The sequence below is a fragment of the Xyrauchen texanus genome, chromosome 5 (assembly GCF_025860055.1).
Source record: "Xyrauchen texanus isolate HMW12.3.18 chromosome 5, RBS_HiC_50CHRs, whole genome shotgun sequence".
Lineage (NCBI taxonomy): Eukaryota > Metazoa > Chordata > Actinopteri > Cypriniformes > Catostomidae > Xyrauchen > Xyrauchen texanus.
The window spans coordinates 4,932,654-4,950,881 of NC_068280.1; the positions used below are offsets into that span (position 1 = coordinate 4,932,654).

The 18,228-nt window shown below is 36.6% G+C and overlaps 1 protein-coding gene across 2 annotated transcripts; it reads left to right on the forward strand.

Moving 5' to 3' along the window:
* Window positions 1-1,953: 1,953 nt before the first annotated feature.
* On the forward strand, window positions 1,954-18,218 carry LOC127643771 (spastin-like). 2 transcript variants are annotated; one of them, XM_052126637.1, is made up of 17 exons: window positions 1,954-2,420; window positions 6,210-6,293; window positions 8,435-8,518; window positions 9,074-9,148; window positions 10,203-10,360; window positions 12,247-12,392; window positions 12,483-12,576; window positions 12,783-12,857; window positions 12,938-13,009; window positions 15,171-15,246; window positions 15,325-15,416; window positions 15,770-15,849; window positions 15,941-15,983; window positions 16,077-16,156; window positions 16,273-16,343; window positions 16,443-16,483; window positions 16,741-18,218. In XM_052126637.1, the coding sequence occupies exons 1-17, from the start codon at window positions 2,093-2,095 to the stop codon at window positions 16,864-16,866; spliced, it is 1,725 nt and encodes a 574-aa protein (XP_051982597.1). In that variant the 5' UTR covers window positions 1,954-2,092; the 3' UTR covers window positions 16,867-18,218. The 2 variants fall into 2 exon arrangements, with proteins under 2 accessions (XP_051982597.1, XP_051982598.1); XM_052126638.1 differs by lacking the exon at window positions 9,074-9,148.
* Window positions 18,219-18,228: the final 10 nt, after the last annotated feature.

Sequence of the window (18,228 nt, forward strand, 5' to 3'; positions counted from 1 at the left end):
TTTAGATACAGATATCGCCTGTCAATCAACTCGAGAACGCGCATGCACATTAGCAATATAAGCCGGGGCATATTTTTTCTTCTTTTTCCCCCCTACGTAATCCGAGGTAAAGAAGTACAATTCATGATACCAGTGTTGTCAGATTTTACTGCTGACTTGAAATATGTTCTTTGATCGTAACTTTGACCAACCTTTTTGGAGATTTCGGTCTTTACCCATTCAAGTTGACAGGAGCTGCAATTTCATGACTGGAAATAACCTCCCGAGAGCGTTACAAAGATGGCCACCTGCCCAAAAGACTTCGAATTTATTCCATTTTATTTACTTATTTTTCTTATTTTATTTATTCTTATTTTTTCCTTTTTTAATACTTTTTAACTAAATAAATATTTTTAAATCTTGGAATATTAACAAACATAAGCAAACAATGAGAAATTAAAATATGCATACAGAGCAATATTCAAAATAGTAGCACTAAAAAGACTAATAAATAAATAATGTTTATTAATTTATGAAAGCTAATTCCCGACAAATTAAATTTATAGTTATGGTATATTGCTCAGTGATCAAATTCACATATACTCAAATATAATATATATATATTTTACATTTGTTGCCATTTATTATTATTATTGTTGTTATCTGCACATTATATAAACAAAGAGCAGTGAGCACTGCATTAAAGGAATCCGTGAAAATGAAAATATTGACCTGTTTCAGTGACATCACATTTTCCCTGTAGCTATTATATTTGTGACCATCAGCGGGAGGAAACAATGGTGGTGAATGGAAATGGCTACATATCGCGTTGCCATTTTGTGCCCCTCTTCGGCCATATGCCTTTTGGCATAACGAAGCAGCTCATTTCAGCTTATCGCCGCCCGTTCTGCCCTGTTTCATGGCCGGCCCACTGGGAAAAGTCCCGGTTCTCCCTGTAGCCAGTCCGCCCCTGCTGGTAAATCACTTTAAGGGCCGAAGCAAGGTAATCTGCCCCCCCGAATGTATATACTGCTCTGGGCACTTTTCCTATTATACCTTATAACAAATTATAACTACATTTGTTGTGGGGCCCCCTGGACCTTTGGACCCCTAGAATCATTACCAACTTTCACCCCACTAGCTATGGCCCTGATCACCGTAAACATCTCTCATCCAGAATTACTAATGTTTGTGTTGTTTTTTGCTCTGATTTGGTCAAAATATTACAAAACGTCTGTGCTGATCCCACCTGTATTAATGTAAGAGCTGCTTTTAACTTATGAAGAATACAAAGAAAGCAACCGAGGAATATTAGTGTTTAAGACTCATATGTTTACATTGTAGTCTGGTGGTGTGTTCACAGCTGCTTGACGTGTCACTTAAAAGATACAACTTTATTGAGAGACAATTTACATTTGGGATCTGGTAAGTAAAAACCAGTCTCACCTTTTCATGATTTATAAATAGAAACAAAAATTTAGCCAGCTTTGCCGCATTCCACAGTGCAGCACAATGAAGTAATGTGGAACTTTGGTCACAAACTGACAAACATGGCGCCGCGGTCAAACAATGACGTCACACGAAACAGGTCCTTATTAAAAATACATACAATATATACATAAAAAAAAAAAATGCTCAGTCGGTAAAAAAACAAAACACACACACACAAAAACAAGACATACATGTCTTAATTTAAAGTAATTTTTTTGATTAAATTTTTTACACTGTATTGACGAAGACATTTTTTAACACTAATATTTGCATACAAAATGTGAAGATCTGTTTTGTATCCCTCAGTATGTATTATAAATATATGTATGTTTCTTGCTAAATTAATATAAATAAATAAATAATCACGATAATAATTATAATTATAATTGTAAAACATCATATACGACATAATTTGTCGCCCAGAGTGCTCAGTCCTACGTCATTAACGTGAGACCGTATTCAGCAAAAAAAAAAAAGAAAAAAAGAAACACACACACAACACACACGGCGACTTCCGCAATCGCTGTAAACGACAACAAACTGAAGAACCGACAACACCAATAAATAAAACTCAACACAAACATTTGATCCGTTATGGTTATAGATAGCCCGAATTGGGTGAATGAGTTCTGGGGACGGAGCGAGACACAGAGGATCAGTGCGTACGGGAGGACACACCTGCGGACAGGTGTCTGACCGAACCGGCTGCGCTAAACTGGACCAGCTGCGCTCTTTTATCCGAACCGTGTACTGGCTCCCGGTGTCCCTGCTGTGGGCACCCCTACTCCTCCTCTTGTGGCTGTACCAGCCGATCCGCCGAAGTATGGCGGCCCGAGCTAAAGATGTCGGTTCCGAAGGCTGCGATGACACCGGAGAGCAGATCCGAAACTATCACAAACAGGCGTTTGAGTTCATCTCTGTGGCTCTGCAGATCGATGAGGATGACAAGGGTAATCAGCCTTTATTACTGCCTTGATTGTGAAATTTAGTTACACTCTGTTAACAAAAATATTTTGGTACTTCCATGTTTTTATTTTATATGTACCGAGATAGTAACACTTATTTTTAGACACTTATTTTTTATTTTATTTTATAAGTGTTCAATAATCGGTGGCAGAACCAATATTTATGTTTCATTGCTGCTTTTTGACCATAATAAATTAATTAACCTACAGCAATTAAAAAAATAATATTGTCAATGTTTAATTATATAATTAAATGTAGTATTAGGTACAGATAAACCGTTATCGGGACAATAAATCGGTCAAACTCTAATGTGTACACTATGGTATATGAATATATTAATTCATTATTGAGGGCTATAATTAGACTACAACAATTAAATAATGTGCATTGTGAATGTTTTAATAATAATAATGAAATGTATTAGATACCGATAAACCGATGATGTAGAGAAGTGGTTAAAAAACAAGAAACAACTGAAATCCTAATGTAAATATTATGGTATTTGAATATAGTAATCATTCAGTATCATGGTATTGTCATCTGTTACTGTACCATGGGACTGTCATAGTACGTTTTTGTAGGTTTTGTAGGTATCTGGGTAAATAGGAAATATACATCATTACAGCACTATAAAACGTCCTAGATGTTTCGGTTTGGACTGTTTTTATTTTCACTTCATCTGTTCTGGATGATTTGAGCTAAGCGGCAATGTTTGTGAATGACCAGGTTCAACAGGGTTTTACCAACTCGCCTGTGTCCCGAACAGCTTACCACCACCTAACCAGGTTGACCTGAGCCCCTCTTGCTGCATGGCAGTCCATCTGATCTTCCATCTGAACCTGCTTGGAGCTGCTAATGACCGTAAATGACCAGCTTCGACCAGATAGACAAACCGTGTCAAGTTGGATTCTCTTGTGAAGATTTCATAGTCATGGTCTTTAATGTTAGAAGAGCTTTGACTCCTGACAGATCAGCCAGAATTCTCTTAGATGATGATCTGATCTGTGATCAGATCTTGGACCTCAGCCATTATAAACCCTGTCTCAAAGCTGTCCTGTGATCAGTGGCGGAGTTAAAGCCGTGATTTGTGTGATCCCTGGGATCAGTAGGATGTAGAGGTCTGATTCAGGATGTCAGGGATTGCCCACATGACCAGTCCGATTGAAAACGTGGACCTTCACTCTGCTATGAAAGGATCTACCTCAGTTTTGCATTTGTGTCATCATATGGCCAGGTCATATTTCACTCCCCCCAAAAAAACAAAAAAAAGCCAATTTTACCCCATTATGAGTATTTAATATTTAAATAATAAAATATTTATAAATCAGTTGTACTGACATTTATTTATGCAGATTTAAAGGGATTATGAAGTGCTATTTTTAAGTGCTTACCTGAGGTCCAATGATAAAGTTATAAAAGTTTTTTGGACCAAAACACAGTCACAGTTTAGTAACGTATGGTCATTTTCCACCATGACTGGCTAACATCATGCAGCCCCCAAAATTCAGCTCAGTCGGAATAGAATTCAATGAACCGTCTTTTAAAAGCATCAAGATACATGACAACAGTCAAAGAGTCTGTGTAGTTCATGTTTATTTACAAAATAATCCCAATTATTCCAGATGGGTCCCCTTAGGTGTTGTTAGGAATTGTTAGCCACGGATAGCTTCCTCTCTTGACTTGAACTGTGCGCCAGTGGGCGGGGCCAAGGGTGCGTTGACGCATGTTGTGGGATGTGTAAATACAAACGAGCAATGTGTCGTGACGTCATGATCAGACAGATTTCAAAACGAGACTATAACAGTTAAAAGGACGGGCAAGGAGGAGCCAGGAACAGGCTGGACAGTCAACATAAAGTTTAATGATATAAATGAACTTAAAACAACATCAGACATAAGGACACACATGGCATCTGAAATGTACAGTATGTTTTTATTGTTACCTAGTACAGGTTTATATGTCTAAATTGGATTCTCCACTTCATGATCCCTTTAAATAAATCATTTTATCACAATCATTTATTTTACTGTATTACACATAAAAATGCTATATTACTGTGATGAGCATTTAATGGCAATTATCAATAGCAATAATGGGAAAAAAACCCAATTTCTTTATTTTAATAAAATAAAATATGCAATATAATGTCACAATGCTAAATAAGATTTGATTTGATTAAAAGAGCATAAATTATAGGAATTACAAAAATTGTTATGATAACAAATATACACCTTATAATTCAAATAATATATTAATATGGTAATTATATTACTAATGAGTATTGTGTCATGCTTAATTGTTTTTAAAATGTCTTCCTTTTCCTAAAGATTTTGCTGTAAAATGTGACCTAGACATGTTTTTATTAGATTAACTTTGTCATATCACAAGATTAGGTTGTTTTTCACTTTGTAGTGTCATTGACAGATGGTCTATCAGTGAACAAGCAACTGATTCTCAGTTTTCTGTTGCCCTGGGGCATATGGTTGGACCATGCATGACTTTTAGGATGTACAGTTTTATTTTAAGAGTGTCTTTTCCAGGGGGCCTGAGTAGCTCAGCAAGTATTGACGCTGACCACGAGTTCGAATCCAGGGCGGGCTGAGTGACTCCAGCCAGGGGCCGGTTGCATAAACATAGCTATTAACTTAAGACTGCATCTAACAATTAGTTTGACTAGCTAAAGACACCATAGAAAGCCTGTTGCATAAAACAAGCTCACAGTTGTCTTTAGTAAGACAGTCTAATTTGCATTGCATTGTGGGAAAAATAAGACACTGAACAGCTTAAAAAAAATGGCCGACAGTGGACACTCAATACATTTTTTATTCGCTGAGAATATTTGCTTATTAGAGGACTACAGTGCTTCAAAATGTATTTTAATGAACACATTTAGTGATTTAACCCAAATAATTAAAAACACAACATTTTGTTACCATTTTTGAAGTCAAAGTTTCAACCAAGTCTCAACTCGAGCCCCTTTCAGCCCCCACTGGCTCAGCTGACAGTTATTTTCAATGGCAAAATGGAATGTAAACAAAAGTTAGCCTGAGGTGTGCTGTCTTACATTTTGGTCTTTAATTAGACTGATCTAAGTTTTTATGCAACTGACTGAAAAAATTATGACCAACATTTTAGACGACTAACTAGTAAGACTAGTCTAAAACAGTTTTATGCAACCGGCCCCTGATCTCCTAAGCAACCGAATTGGCCCGGTTGCTAGGGAGGGTAGAGTCACGTTGGGTTAACCTCCTCATGGTCGCTATAATGTGGTTCTCGCTCTCGGTGGGGCGTGAGTTGAGTTGTGCGTGGATGCCGCAGAGAATAGGTTGAAGCCTCCACACATGCTATGTCTCCACGGTAACACACTCAACAAGCCACGTGATGAGATGCGCGGATTGACAGTCTCAGACGTGGAGGCAACTGAGATTTGTTCTCCGCCACCCGGATTGAGGTGACGCCACCACGAAGACTTGGAGCGCATTGGGAATTCCAAATTGGGGAGAAAAGGGGAGGGGAATAAATTAGTCTTTTCCAACTTGAAGGCCTATTGTCAGAAAGCTGGCCAATTTTTTTGTTTGTTTTAAAATGGTTTCATCAATAAAATAATATATTTTTGGGGAAAAAAGGGCCAATCTTTGATTGTGTAGTTTACATTGATACTTTGAAACCTTGGTGTGCTAGTTTAGGATTGCATCAATAACATTCTGTATTTATAATCCATACAGGATGGAAAATGAGTGTTTGCTGTGTCTAACCTGAATGTAATGTTATAGGTGATAAGGATCAGGCGGTGCAGTGGTACAGAAAGGGCATCAGTGAGCTGGAAAAGGGCATCCGTATCCAGGTCACTGGCACTGGTGAGCTTATTCACTCATATTGATTTCCATTAGGGTATAAACAAACTGCGTAGTGTGTGTGTGTGTGTGTGTGTGTGTGTGTGGGGTAACCGTTTATTTCAAGACTGCATTGAATCTGCTATAAATGCTTCTATTCAGTGTTATACTATTTATGGCTTAAACTATTTCAAATATTTTCAAAAACAGTGATTTTTGTACATGATTTGTAGTATTGGATGTAATTGTACTTTTATAGTTGTAAAAGTTGAATTAACATGATATCAAAATTGACTCTTGGCTTGAAAATTTTAAATTGGTCTTCGGTGACCCGGTATCTCATTCTTCCCCCTGTACCTTTTTATTACTCCTCAACCTTTCTCTTCTGAATAGTGAAGCAAAAAAAGGGCAATTTTCAAAAAAGATATCTTTTTTTTTTATAAACGAGTGTATAGGGTCAATAAAGACCTGAGATGTGTGTTAGTGCCACCCTTTTTTGTGCTCCATAAATCACATTTTCATGATTATTTCATATCTATATAGGATTACTATCACATGATATATATTTCTTTGTTTATTACAAGACAAATGAGTACCTTATTAAACAAATGTCAACTTTATCATGTCAATTTTCTGCTCAACAGTGGTGAATTATCAGTATTCCACATGCGTGTACACATACATATTATACACGCTATTTTATACTCAATGTGCGCTGATGTGCCAGAGATTGACTTGATGTACACAACCGGTAATACGTTTTGAAACACTCATGTATGTAATAAAAGACCCAAGTATGTAATAAGTAGGGCTGTTGATTTACCGTGTTAATTCAGTGCAATTAATTATATAAAAACAATCACGCAATTAATCATGTCCACGGACCATAATAAGGAATATTCCTTCCATATGAGCAATTCAAGCTTGGAGTACCACCTTTTTTCTCCAGGGGGCAGTAAGCGAAACTCCAGTTGTATATTCAAACACCGCATGATTAAGTGCAAATCTGAACACAGGGATCTCAAGACAGGTTTTTCGAAGTTTCAAACTTCGTTTAACTTGACACAGCGACTAAAAATTTTAATTTATGACGCTATGCAACTGAGGCGCTTCAAACGCGTTCGTCTGACGCAGGTGTACATTGACGCATCCTTAGTCAAACCCTTATAATAATTCTTGGACTGATTGACGAATTCAGTTTCAAAATGGATTGCTGTGAACTGTAGGCCAATGAAAAGCTTATGTTCAATGATATGCAAATAAACAATACATTGCATTCTAAAGCCGCTTTTTGTATTTTATAATGCTTTACTTGTGTGCCTAAATAATTTAATGCATTTGAATGACCTGTATTATTTTTATTATATATATATATATATATATATATATATATATATATATATATAATTAGTATATTTATCATATAGGCAAGGCAAAATTATTTGATCATATATTGCATTATTGTTATTTGAGGGGCTTTCTCAGCTAATAGTTATGCATGAGCTTAATTTCGTTTCATTAATAGATATCCAATGTCATTAATTTGATTAACATTTTTATTAAATTGACAGCCCTAGTAATAATGTTCGGCAAAACCACGTGTCTCCATTCTGGTGTGTGAAACACACTGCAATCTGTAATCAGTGTTGAGTTAATTACTCAGTAAAAGTAATCCATTACAAGTTACTAATTCTCTAAAAAAAATCAGATTACTATACTCATTACTTCATTGAAGAAGTAATCACCTTACTTTTAACTTTTCACAGTTTGTTTTTCTGCTCAATGAATTTATTGTCACTTACAAGTCATGCACTCAACCAACACGTGCTCCATGCAAACAGATGTGTATATATATATATGAACATAATTCATGTGTTAAATGCAGTCTACATTGAATTATTTGAGAAATATGTGCAACCCAAGTAACGTACTAAGAACTGTAATCTGATTACAAGAATTTACACTACTTTTGAATGAAATGTGTATTAGATTACAGTAACTAATTACCTTGTTATCAGATTACACCCAAAACTGTTGCGATCCAGAAATAATCTGCTTGCAGAAGTAAAATGGGTTGTGAACAGGGTTTCATGTAGCCTTTAAAGCTAGATGAAGAAGCTTCTGTAGAACTTGATAAAAGGTCTTCTTCATCTGTCTGTTTTTAGGTGAGAAGGCTGACAGAGCCAGACGACTTCAGGACAAAATGATCAGCAACCTCAACATGGCCAAAGACCGACTGGAGCTTCTGGGTAAGCAGATACAGTGAGTTCAGGAGGGCATCTGGAAATCTCTAATTCATGAACTAAAATAATCTCATTGTAAAGTGGTTGTGCTTCTGTCTGGGGTTTTAGTATGGTTGCTTTCTCTGCTGTGTTCAAGTCAGTTTTTAGGCATTTAATGGTTAAGTGTGTAATTTCTGCACCTCTAGAGACACCAAACAGAATTGGTAAAATAACTAGATTTGTATATTTTCTAAGTAAAGTGTGAGCAGTGATTGCACATGCAAAACTTGCTCCCCTGATGCTTGGTTGTTTTGGGCAGTTGCCAAGATGTTGCTTTTGGACTCCTAAAAATTACACACTTCACCTTTATTGGATCAACTACACAACATGCAATATTCTTATCGCAACATTCCTCTCTCCATACTTTGCATTTGTTGTTTTAAATCAAAACTGTTCTGCTTTGATTTGGGGGTGACATTTTTGGCATGTTCTTTGTGAGCTTCATCTTCTAATATCCCTGCTCATCTGCTTTCTTCTGGTCTACTGTGTTTCTTTGTAAATGTCCTTTCCCTCTCGCAAAAGCTAAACTGGTGCCACCAGCAGAGGGTAGCTCTGACCCCACTGACCTGTCTTTCTCCAATGGGAATCTGCGGCCAGGTGGGTGTTTCATCTGGGGTGGATCAGAGGATTCTGGAAGTTTTTTTTGCACCAAAAACCAAAAAACCAGTATTTTGGTTTTCAACCCTTTCTCTGACCCTTAGAATTAAATGGACGTTTTGTATTTGTTGCTGTGTCTTTAAGAGGCCCTCTTTGCATGTCACATGAGAATGAACCATTTTTACTGAGATCAACATTTGTTCCCTCATATGACCCCTTTAATAGATGTCGGTTAAAGGGACAGTTCACCCAAAAATTATAATTCTCTCATCATTTACTCACCCTCACGCCATCCCAGATGTGCATGACTTACTTTCTTCTGCTGAACACAAAAAATATATTTATTAGAAAATTTCAACTCCATAAAATGGTATAACATTCCATATAATGCAAGTGAATGGTGACCAGAACTTTGAAGCTCCAAAAAGCACAAAAATGCAGCATAAAAGTAATCCATATGACTCCAGTGGTTTAATCCATGCCTTCAGAAGTGATATGATAGGTGTTGGTGAGAAACAAATCAATATTTAAGTTCCTTCTAACTATAAATGATCCCCCCTGCCCAGTAGGTGGCAATCTGGACAAAGTGTGCAAATCGACAAAAACGAAATATCTCTTAGAAGAGACGAGAGCTTAGGAGCGATGTTTGAAGGCTGAGATTCATAGTAATATTCTTACCCAAAGTGATTGCTTCACTTCAGAAGACATATATAAACCAATGGAGATGTATGGATTACTTTTATGCTGCCTGTATGTGCTTTATTAGCTTCAAAGCTCTGGTCACCATTCACTTGCATTATATGGACCTACAGAGATGAAATATTCTAATAAAAAAAAAATGTTTGTGTTCAGCAGAAGAAAGAAAGTCATAAACATCTGGGATGGCATGAGGGTGAGCAAATGATGAGAGAATTCTGTTCTTTTGTGTCATGGGAAATGCTTGCGCATGCTACGCCTTTTTATATTTGTATAACGAGATTAGTGCATGGAAAAGAGTTACTTTATTGATTATTGTATGTGTGTTTATATGTGCAATATGTGTTTGTAATTGCAGGCAGTGGAGCTGTTCCTAAAAAGACTCTCACATCATCAAGTCAACCTCATTTACGACCCAAAAACCCACCCAAACCTCACAGTGCCCCTACAGCTTCCCTACACCACACACCTTCAACCAGTCACACTGGCAGGATCGGTCCACAGAACAATCAGAAGGTTAGTCCAGTAGGAACTAGACTTCAGGTCAGGTGCACATTGTTACAAAATATGTATTTTTTTATATTTACGATATGTTTGATATTTTGTCCACAACATAGAATTAACCTAGTACGTCATGAATATCATACTGTTTTTAATGCGCTTTGTTTTGCACATTAAGTTCCTAAAGAGTAGGGTTCCTGTTTAGAACTGGTTCCATTTTTCAAAAGTACCAGAATCATATGATTTTCTTGACTTTTGGTTCTGATAATGCTTTCCAACTAGCAACTTGTCCCCGATGTAGATGTAACACCATACTTAAATACTCAGATTTGATATATCTGCTCCATCAAATCTGAAATGAGAATTGCATTTCTTATTTACAAATAATTCCTTCCCAAAAGTACTTAAAGAATTGTCAATGGAACCTTTAAAGAATCCGAATCCGAATCGTTAAGAGGAATTGGAATCGTTAAAATCCTTACAATTCTCATATCTACTAAAGAGCATGGTAGTTGGACAGTTTTGCAAGTTTGACTTCTTTTGTAACCATGAGAGCGTTATTAAATATATTAAAAGTGACTCATTTTCATGAATACGTTTTTCAAATTGTAAATTTCAGTGAGTCAGTTCAAAGGTTTGTTTGCATCATCATTTAAGAAAATGTTCATGGAAGTCTCAAATGGAAGTGTGGCATTTGTAAAATGTAATAAATATATATTTGTTGGTAAATATTGTTGTGCTGTATGGCCTTATATCAGCACGGCTGTGATTCAGCTGCAGTCATGAGGTCTTTTGTCGCCACCTGTTGGCTAAAATTTTTAATGTCACAGTCAAAACTGAAAAGACACTCATCCAGCTGCTTTTTGCTTTTACTCTTCAGTTTAAAACAGCACAAACACATCCAGAATGATACAAACAGTAACATGTCCAAGTTCTGATGGTGTGAGATATCAGTGCTCTTGGAACGTCTCTCGTCCAATCAGATTCGAGGACCAGAACAAACTGTTGTATAACACTGTTTATAATGTAATGGTGCACATAAATAATATAATAATTAATAAGATAATTAAACAATATGATTTAAGTTTTAAAAAAATAAAAAGTATCAATTAGCAAATATAATGAAGTGGAAAACATACCTTGTAATTTTAACTAGAATTTTACTGTATTTTACTTGCATGTCACAATTTTAAGCCATTTTAGAGCAAATACTTAATTTTTGAAATATAATGAATATTGTCAAAACGAAGGACCCACTTTATAGTAGGTGTCTTTAACATTTTACTATGTACTAACTTTAAAATACAGATAATACAATGTATTTATTGTGTAACTACTTATTGTTCTTCTAAATTCTCACATGATTTGCATTTGCTGCTACTGAGGTTGAGGTACAGGTAGATTTAGGGGTGGGTTTAGGGTAAGGATTGGGGTAGGATTAGGTTTAGGGGTATGTTTAACAGTGTAACTACAGTACTTTAAATGTAAGTACAATGCAGCAACATGTTTGTACATTAGAAGTACATTGTACCAAATGCTTAAGTACATAGTAGTTAAAGACACCTATAAAGTGGGTCCCATATTTTGTTTTAGCTATATGCCCAGCACTAGTTGATACTTATAATGCCTTATATTGCCCACCAGTCTTGCGTGCATAAAATGGCAACAGAATTGTGATTCTTTTTTGTGCCTATTATATGACATAGACAAGTACTCATAACTCGGACTTGTATGCAGTTATTGGCGACTCGACTCGGACACAATATTGGTGACTCGGACTTGAGCAGTGAGGACTCAGACTCGAGATCTAGTGACTTGACTACAACACTGTTGCCCTCTTCGACAGGAAGTGTCCATGTAGCTGATCTGGAACATTATGTTTGGGTGTGTTTATTTTGTAGGGTCCCTCAGCAAGAGGTGCAAACAGACCTAACATTAAAGCCAGCCATGCCCCCACAGCATCACCTCAGAAGAAAAGAGACATGAAGAACTTGAAAAATGTGGACAGCAAGCTGGCCAACCTCATTCTCAATGAGATAGTGGACAGGTAACATCAGATCACTCGTGTAGTCATACATTGTTTTTAAGCACAACTGGAAATTTTCAAATTTTAAGCATCTGTGTGTGTTTGCTTTAGTGGGTCTACAGTGCGGTTTGAGGACATCGCAGGGCAGGAGTTGTCAAAGCAGGCCCTGCAGGAAATCGTCATCCTGCCTGCTCTACGTCCAGAGGTCTGTCTGTTGCTTACAGTTGCAGAGCAATGGCGAAACTTAGCGCATTATTACAGAATTAAGTTGATGTAGGGCTCATCCAATCAGAATTAAGGGTTGTAACTCTTTGTTTTATCCTATTTTAAATCTTTTGTTTTTAACTCAATTGTTACATATTATGAAGGTATGTTTGCACTGATGCCAGACTTATCTTTTTTAATCTCCAGCTGTTTACTGGCCTCAGGGCTCCTGCGAGAGGTCTCCTTCTCTTTGGCCCTCCTGGCAATGGGAAGACCATGCTGGTAAGATACAAAATAACTCTTTATAGATGAATATTTGGATATTATAAGAACAGAACTATATTTTTTCCATTTCCTCACAGGCTAAAGCGGTTGCGATGGAATCTAATGCCACCTTTTTCAACATCAGTGCTGCCAGTCTCACTTCAAAATATGTGAGTGATGTTTTGATTATTATATTATAGGATATTGTATTAAAACCCTTTAAACTTGGATTGGCGGGTACACCGAGAAAAAAATGTATTATCAAAATATAAATAACTAGTCCTAACCATAGACTGTAAGAAAAGATGGACGACGCCCCTTCACTCTTTTCCATTGGTGAGAACTGAAGCCGCCAGTGTCCCGATATGGCGCTGACATCTTGGGACTTGAGTCTGCGCAGTTGCGATTTCGGGACCAGACCTGCGCAGTAGTGAGCAGGAAGTAAAGCCGTGAAATCAAGGCCCCGCCCTCACTCTCGCTGAACAACCCATTATGACGGTGTGAAATAATTAATTATAGAAATTTAGATATTCAATTTAAAGCTCCAATCTCCTCAGTCCTCCGAAGATCCCGAAAAAAAGTCAGTAGGTGCTTCAGTGACTACTTCGCTCAGAGAACCTGTCAATCACAGCTGTCAATCATGATGTCACAGCACCGTTTTTATAGCATCAAATAACTAAAAACAAACTTATTTTGAAAACAAACACTTGAAATTACATCAACGTGATAGAAACTACAGTAAATGACAGAAACTATCTTTGGAAAAAAGATATGTGAAGTGTAATTTAATTGTTTAGTTGGTCTCATGTCCCGTTGAATAACATGGGGAGGCGGGGTTTATGACCTATACTAGGCCCAGTCACCGGGAGGCGATCGAGACATTTGGGCTTCACTTTTGAGGGCACTTGGTCCTAACCAAAACAAAATAGGTATCGTTTTAAAGCTCTACTTCACAATGCTTTAAAATTTGAAAAGTGTTCCGTTTTGATAATTTCTAAATAATTTAGCATTGTACATATTATAGTTAGCGGTAAAAACATCAAACTGATCAAATAGCCATGTATCATATGTTTGTTTTCACTCACAGACAAAAATATAGCGAGTCATATCTATAGAGAATACTGTATGTCTTGGACATACATGTTACAGTTGATGTCAGAAGTTTACATACACTTTTTTAACCACTTCACAGATGTAATATTAGCTAACTATAGTGTTGGCAAGTCGTTTAGGACATCTACTTTGTGCATGACTCAAGTAATTTTTCCAACAATTGTTTACAGACAGATTGTTTCACTTTCAATTGACTATATCACAATTCCAGTGGGTCAGAATTAATTCTGAGAAAAAATATCAGAATACTTATGCATGACTCTTGTAATAATAAAAACAACAATAGTAATAATAATAATAGCAGGAGCACAAAAAAAACGATGGCCGTGTCCCAGAATTTGGCCCTTGTTGAAAACTTATTGGGGAACCCTGATCTATATCATACAAAAAATGAAAAGTTTTCTTTAAAATGATCCCAAACAATTGTATTATTTACTCTATTATTAAATAATTTTTTTGTATTATTATTATGGTTTATGAGTTATAAGCCTTTAATTTTGGTTATGCCACTGAAACAGGAAATCTTTAAAACACCTTCAGAGCTTAAAGGGTTAATATATTTTTATATCTATATATAAGGATATTATATATCCTATATTATAAAATATATTTTCCTGACTGAGATGCAATTGAAGCTGTCATAACATTTGGTTTAAGGTTTTATCTAAAATTCCTAAACCAAGACCAAAATGATAAATTGTTACCCCTCCTACAGCTTTCAAGCTACACCATATTTGGCACAGACCTTCAGGCTGTTCTGACTCTTGTCCCATTGCCTTTTCTAACTGATTGGAATTATGGTTTTTGAACCACGGATGATCATAAATCGAAAAAGTCCTTTAGACTTACATTAATGGAATGTTCAAACGGCCCAACGGAATGCTCATTCGTTCAAACTCCAACTGTTAAAACATTCAAATGTAAAAAAACACAAACAAACCCTTTAATCTGCTTTAAGTCTATTTATATACATCTGACGGTTTGTAGATAGCTAGCTAGCTGTCATACTTTTGGTCCTTCTGTAGTCCATGTATACACCTCAAAACTAGTTACATTTTGACAAGGCTTAGGCTTTGGCAAACCAACAGTTTGTCTATCTACTTTGGTGTTTTTAATAATTTACTGTTGTCTAAAAACATCCTCACATGTGGTAAAATCACTGTAAAGCACACATTCATATATCTGCATTAATGTTTTTATGTGTTTGTGTGCATGCAGGTGGGAGAGGGTGAGAAACTGGTTCGAGCTCTATTTGCTGTCGCCAGGGAACTGCAGCCATCAATCATCTTCATCGGTAAGAACTGGCAGTCAGATTCATTCATGCTTCAAGGCTTGTGTCTTTCTGTATGTGTGATTAATGTTAATGCTTCAGATGAGATTGACAGTCTGCTGTGTGAGAGGAGAGAAGGGGAGCATGATGCCAGCAGAAGACTCAAAACAGAGTTTCTCATCGAGTTTGATGGAGTAAGTGGACTGAGAATCAGCTGATCATTTTCAACAAATCGGTCAAACTGGCCCACAAATGGGTCCAAATGATTCATTACAGAATCGATTTGTATTTTAATGATTCTTAAAAATCCTTATCCAGTAACGACTTGAAAATGTAATTATTAAAAAGTAATATTATAATATATTTAAGATAAAACGGCCCTAAACGGCACATAAAAACAAAACGAAAGGTGCTTGGTCGCAATAATCTTCATTGTTTCTGCTTTATAAGTGTGTGGTCTTGGCCAAAATAAGTTGCAATGTGAATCAGACTGTGTGTGTGTGTGTGTGTGTGTGTGTGTGTGTGTGTGTGTGTGTGTGTGTTGTAGGTGCAGTCAGGAGGAGATGATCGAGTGCTAGTAATGGGAGCCACTAACAGACCTCAGGAGCTCGATGAGGCTGTTCTCAGGTACCTCTGACCTTTGACCTGTAATCTGCCACTTCATTGTTCCCTCTAACTACACCCTCTAAATGGATTGTGATATGTTTTTTGTTTACAGGCGATTCGCTAAACGCATTTATGTGGCTTTACCTTCAGAGGAGGTACTGCAATCATATTCATTATGTGGTTTAGGCTTGTCAATGAATTAACCATGAATACAGGCACTAATCAGTTTGTGTGTATGTGGGTTTCAGACTCGTTTGAAGCTGCTTATGAACCTCCTCAGTAAACATGGCAACCCTTTAACTCAGAAAGAGCTGAGTCAGTTAGCCAGGTAAAAGCCAGCGTCATAATTATGTATGTTTATGCAAATGAGCATGATAAATATTAATGATGTATGTTTAATATTGCATTTAATTTGAATGAGGCCAGTATCGATGTGTTTTTTAGCATGACTAACCGTTACTCTGGCAGCGATCTGACCTCACTGGCCAAAGACGCAGCTCTTGGTCCCATACGAGGTGAGTTGGTATCCAATACAAATGTGACATTTGGTCTACTGCAATGTTAAGCTGAAAATGTAGTCATTAAATCATGTTCTGTTTTCCTTCTCTAAACAGAACTGAGGCCTGACCAAGTGAGAAACCTGTCAGCCAAAGAGGTAGAGGATTTTTTCACATCTGAAGATGAATCTACCTGTTTCTTAAAGGGATAGTTCACCCAGAAATAAAGATTCTGTCATCATTTAGTCACACTTGTGTCATTCACTATGTTTAAAACCTGGCTATTCAAATATAGATGTTTATTGCTACATAATGTGTACTCTATCGCATACTATTTGTAAAATAGCAGTGGTAAACTGCACAGTAAGCAGTAGACAAGTATTGCATTATGAACATCTCTTTTGCTCCTGTACAGATGAGGAACATTCGTTTCTCTGATTTTGTTGATTCTCTGAAGAGGATAAAGCACAGTGTCAGTCCTCAAACACTGGATCAGTACGAACGCTGGAACAGAGAGTATGGAGACACAACGGCCGTATGACATCAGCACACACACACTTGTGATCTTATGGTCCTGCAGAACTATTTGAAGGAAGTGAACAATTCTTTTTAATCAAGACGTGGAATGAAACTCATGGAGGGTGTTTATATTTGAAATTTTCAATACTTCTGCTTTTGCAGTGGAGACATTTGGAGCTCAGGGTGACAGTTTTGATTTAAATACACCCAGAGCTTAAGATCTACAGCAATATGGACAAAAAAGCATGATGAAATGGTGATTTGAGTTGCTTACATGCATTTTTTGTTAAAACTGTGCTTTTCTACAAAACTGAGGTCTCCTTACTTCTGCACCCTGATTCATTTGTGATATAGATAAAGCATTTGTGAACAACAGTCTGAAGTTTTGTGTGTGCTATATGCAGATGCATTTGTTTGGTTCATTTGTATTGGTGTAGCTTATGTGCATTTATAGCTTTGTCTTTAAACAGCCAGTTAAACAACCCAATTAGCCTATGTGATTTACTCTAGTTCATTATTCTAAAGAATGTATAGGTCTTTATTTGATCATTTAATATGGCAGACTGTTTGGAATGCAATATTTGTAGCTACAGTGGGGTTAATGCCTTAATGGATTAGTCTTATTACTCAAGTCGAGGTTAAAGCCCTTATTCACAGCAGCGCCATATTTGATTTTAGACGGAAATGAAAACGAGACTCACTGTTGAACTGTTGTTTAAGTGGGTGTGTATCGTTCAGCTGAAGAAACATCGGTTAAAACATCTTTTCAAAACATTAAGTAGACAAAAACTCAAGAAAACACGATTTGTAAAAAAATTTTTGGTGTAATATAGTAGCTGTGCCATCAGAGACGATCCCTCACAACTTGGTTCATTCCCGCCAAAAATAAATATGGCGCTATACGATCGTGAAGGTTTATAACGGGTCTGGAGTTATGCTTGTAGATGATTAATGAATGCTTACTGAATGTATTTTGATCAGAAACTCGGATTAACAGACTTCTGTCGTCTTCCCCCCCGTTTACAGCCACTAGAGGGCATCAACTGCTGAAACTATATGAATGTCTCTAAACCTGATATCTGGAATGAACTGTTCATAAAACTGAAATCAAGATAATAATGTTAGTTTTACAAATGTTTTTCAGCCCTATTGCACTTTCTGTCGATATTTTTTCCAAATGTATGCAGTGATACTTAAGGCAATGATTTGATTAATTTGCAAAGTGATTGATTACACATTCTTAAAAAAAAACACACACTGTATTTACTAACGTTATATACAATTTTCTCTTAACACTAAACAATGCATATTATTTTATACTCAAGTCACTGGGGAGTCCTAATTATTAATTGAAATAAAAGCCCAAGAACCAAATCACTCTCCC

Excerpts from the sequence above, each read along its gene's own strand:
- LOC127643771 (XM_052126637.1), top strand. The coding sequence starts at position 2,093 with ATGAGTTCTGGGGACGGAGCGAGACACAGAGGATCAGTGCGTACGGGA. Across the intron at positions 10,361-12,246 it reads GTCCACAGAACAATCAGAAG|GGTCCCTCAGCAAGAGGTGC; the intron begins GTTAGTCCAGTA and ends TTTATTTTGTAG. Across the intron at positions 13,010-15,170 it reads CCAGTCTCACTTCAAAATAT|GTGGGAGAGGGTGAGAAACT; the intron begins GTGAGTGATGTT and ends GTGTGCATGCAG.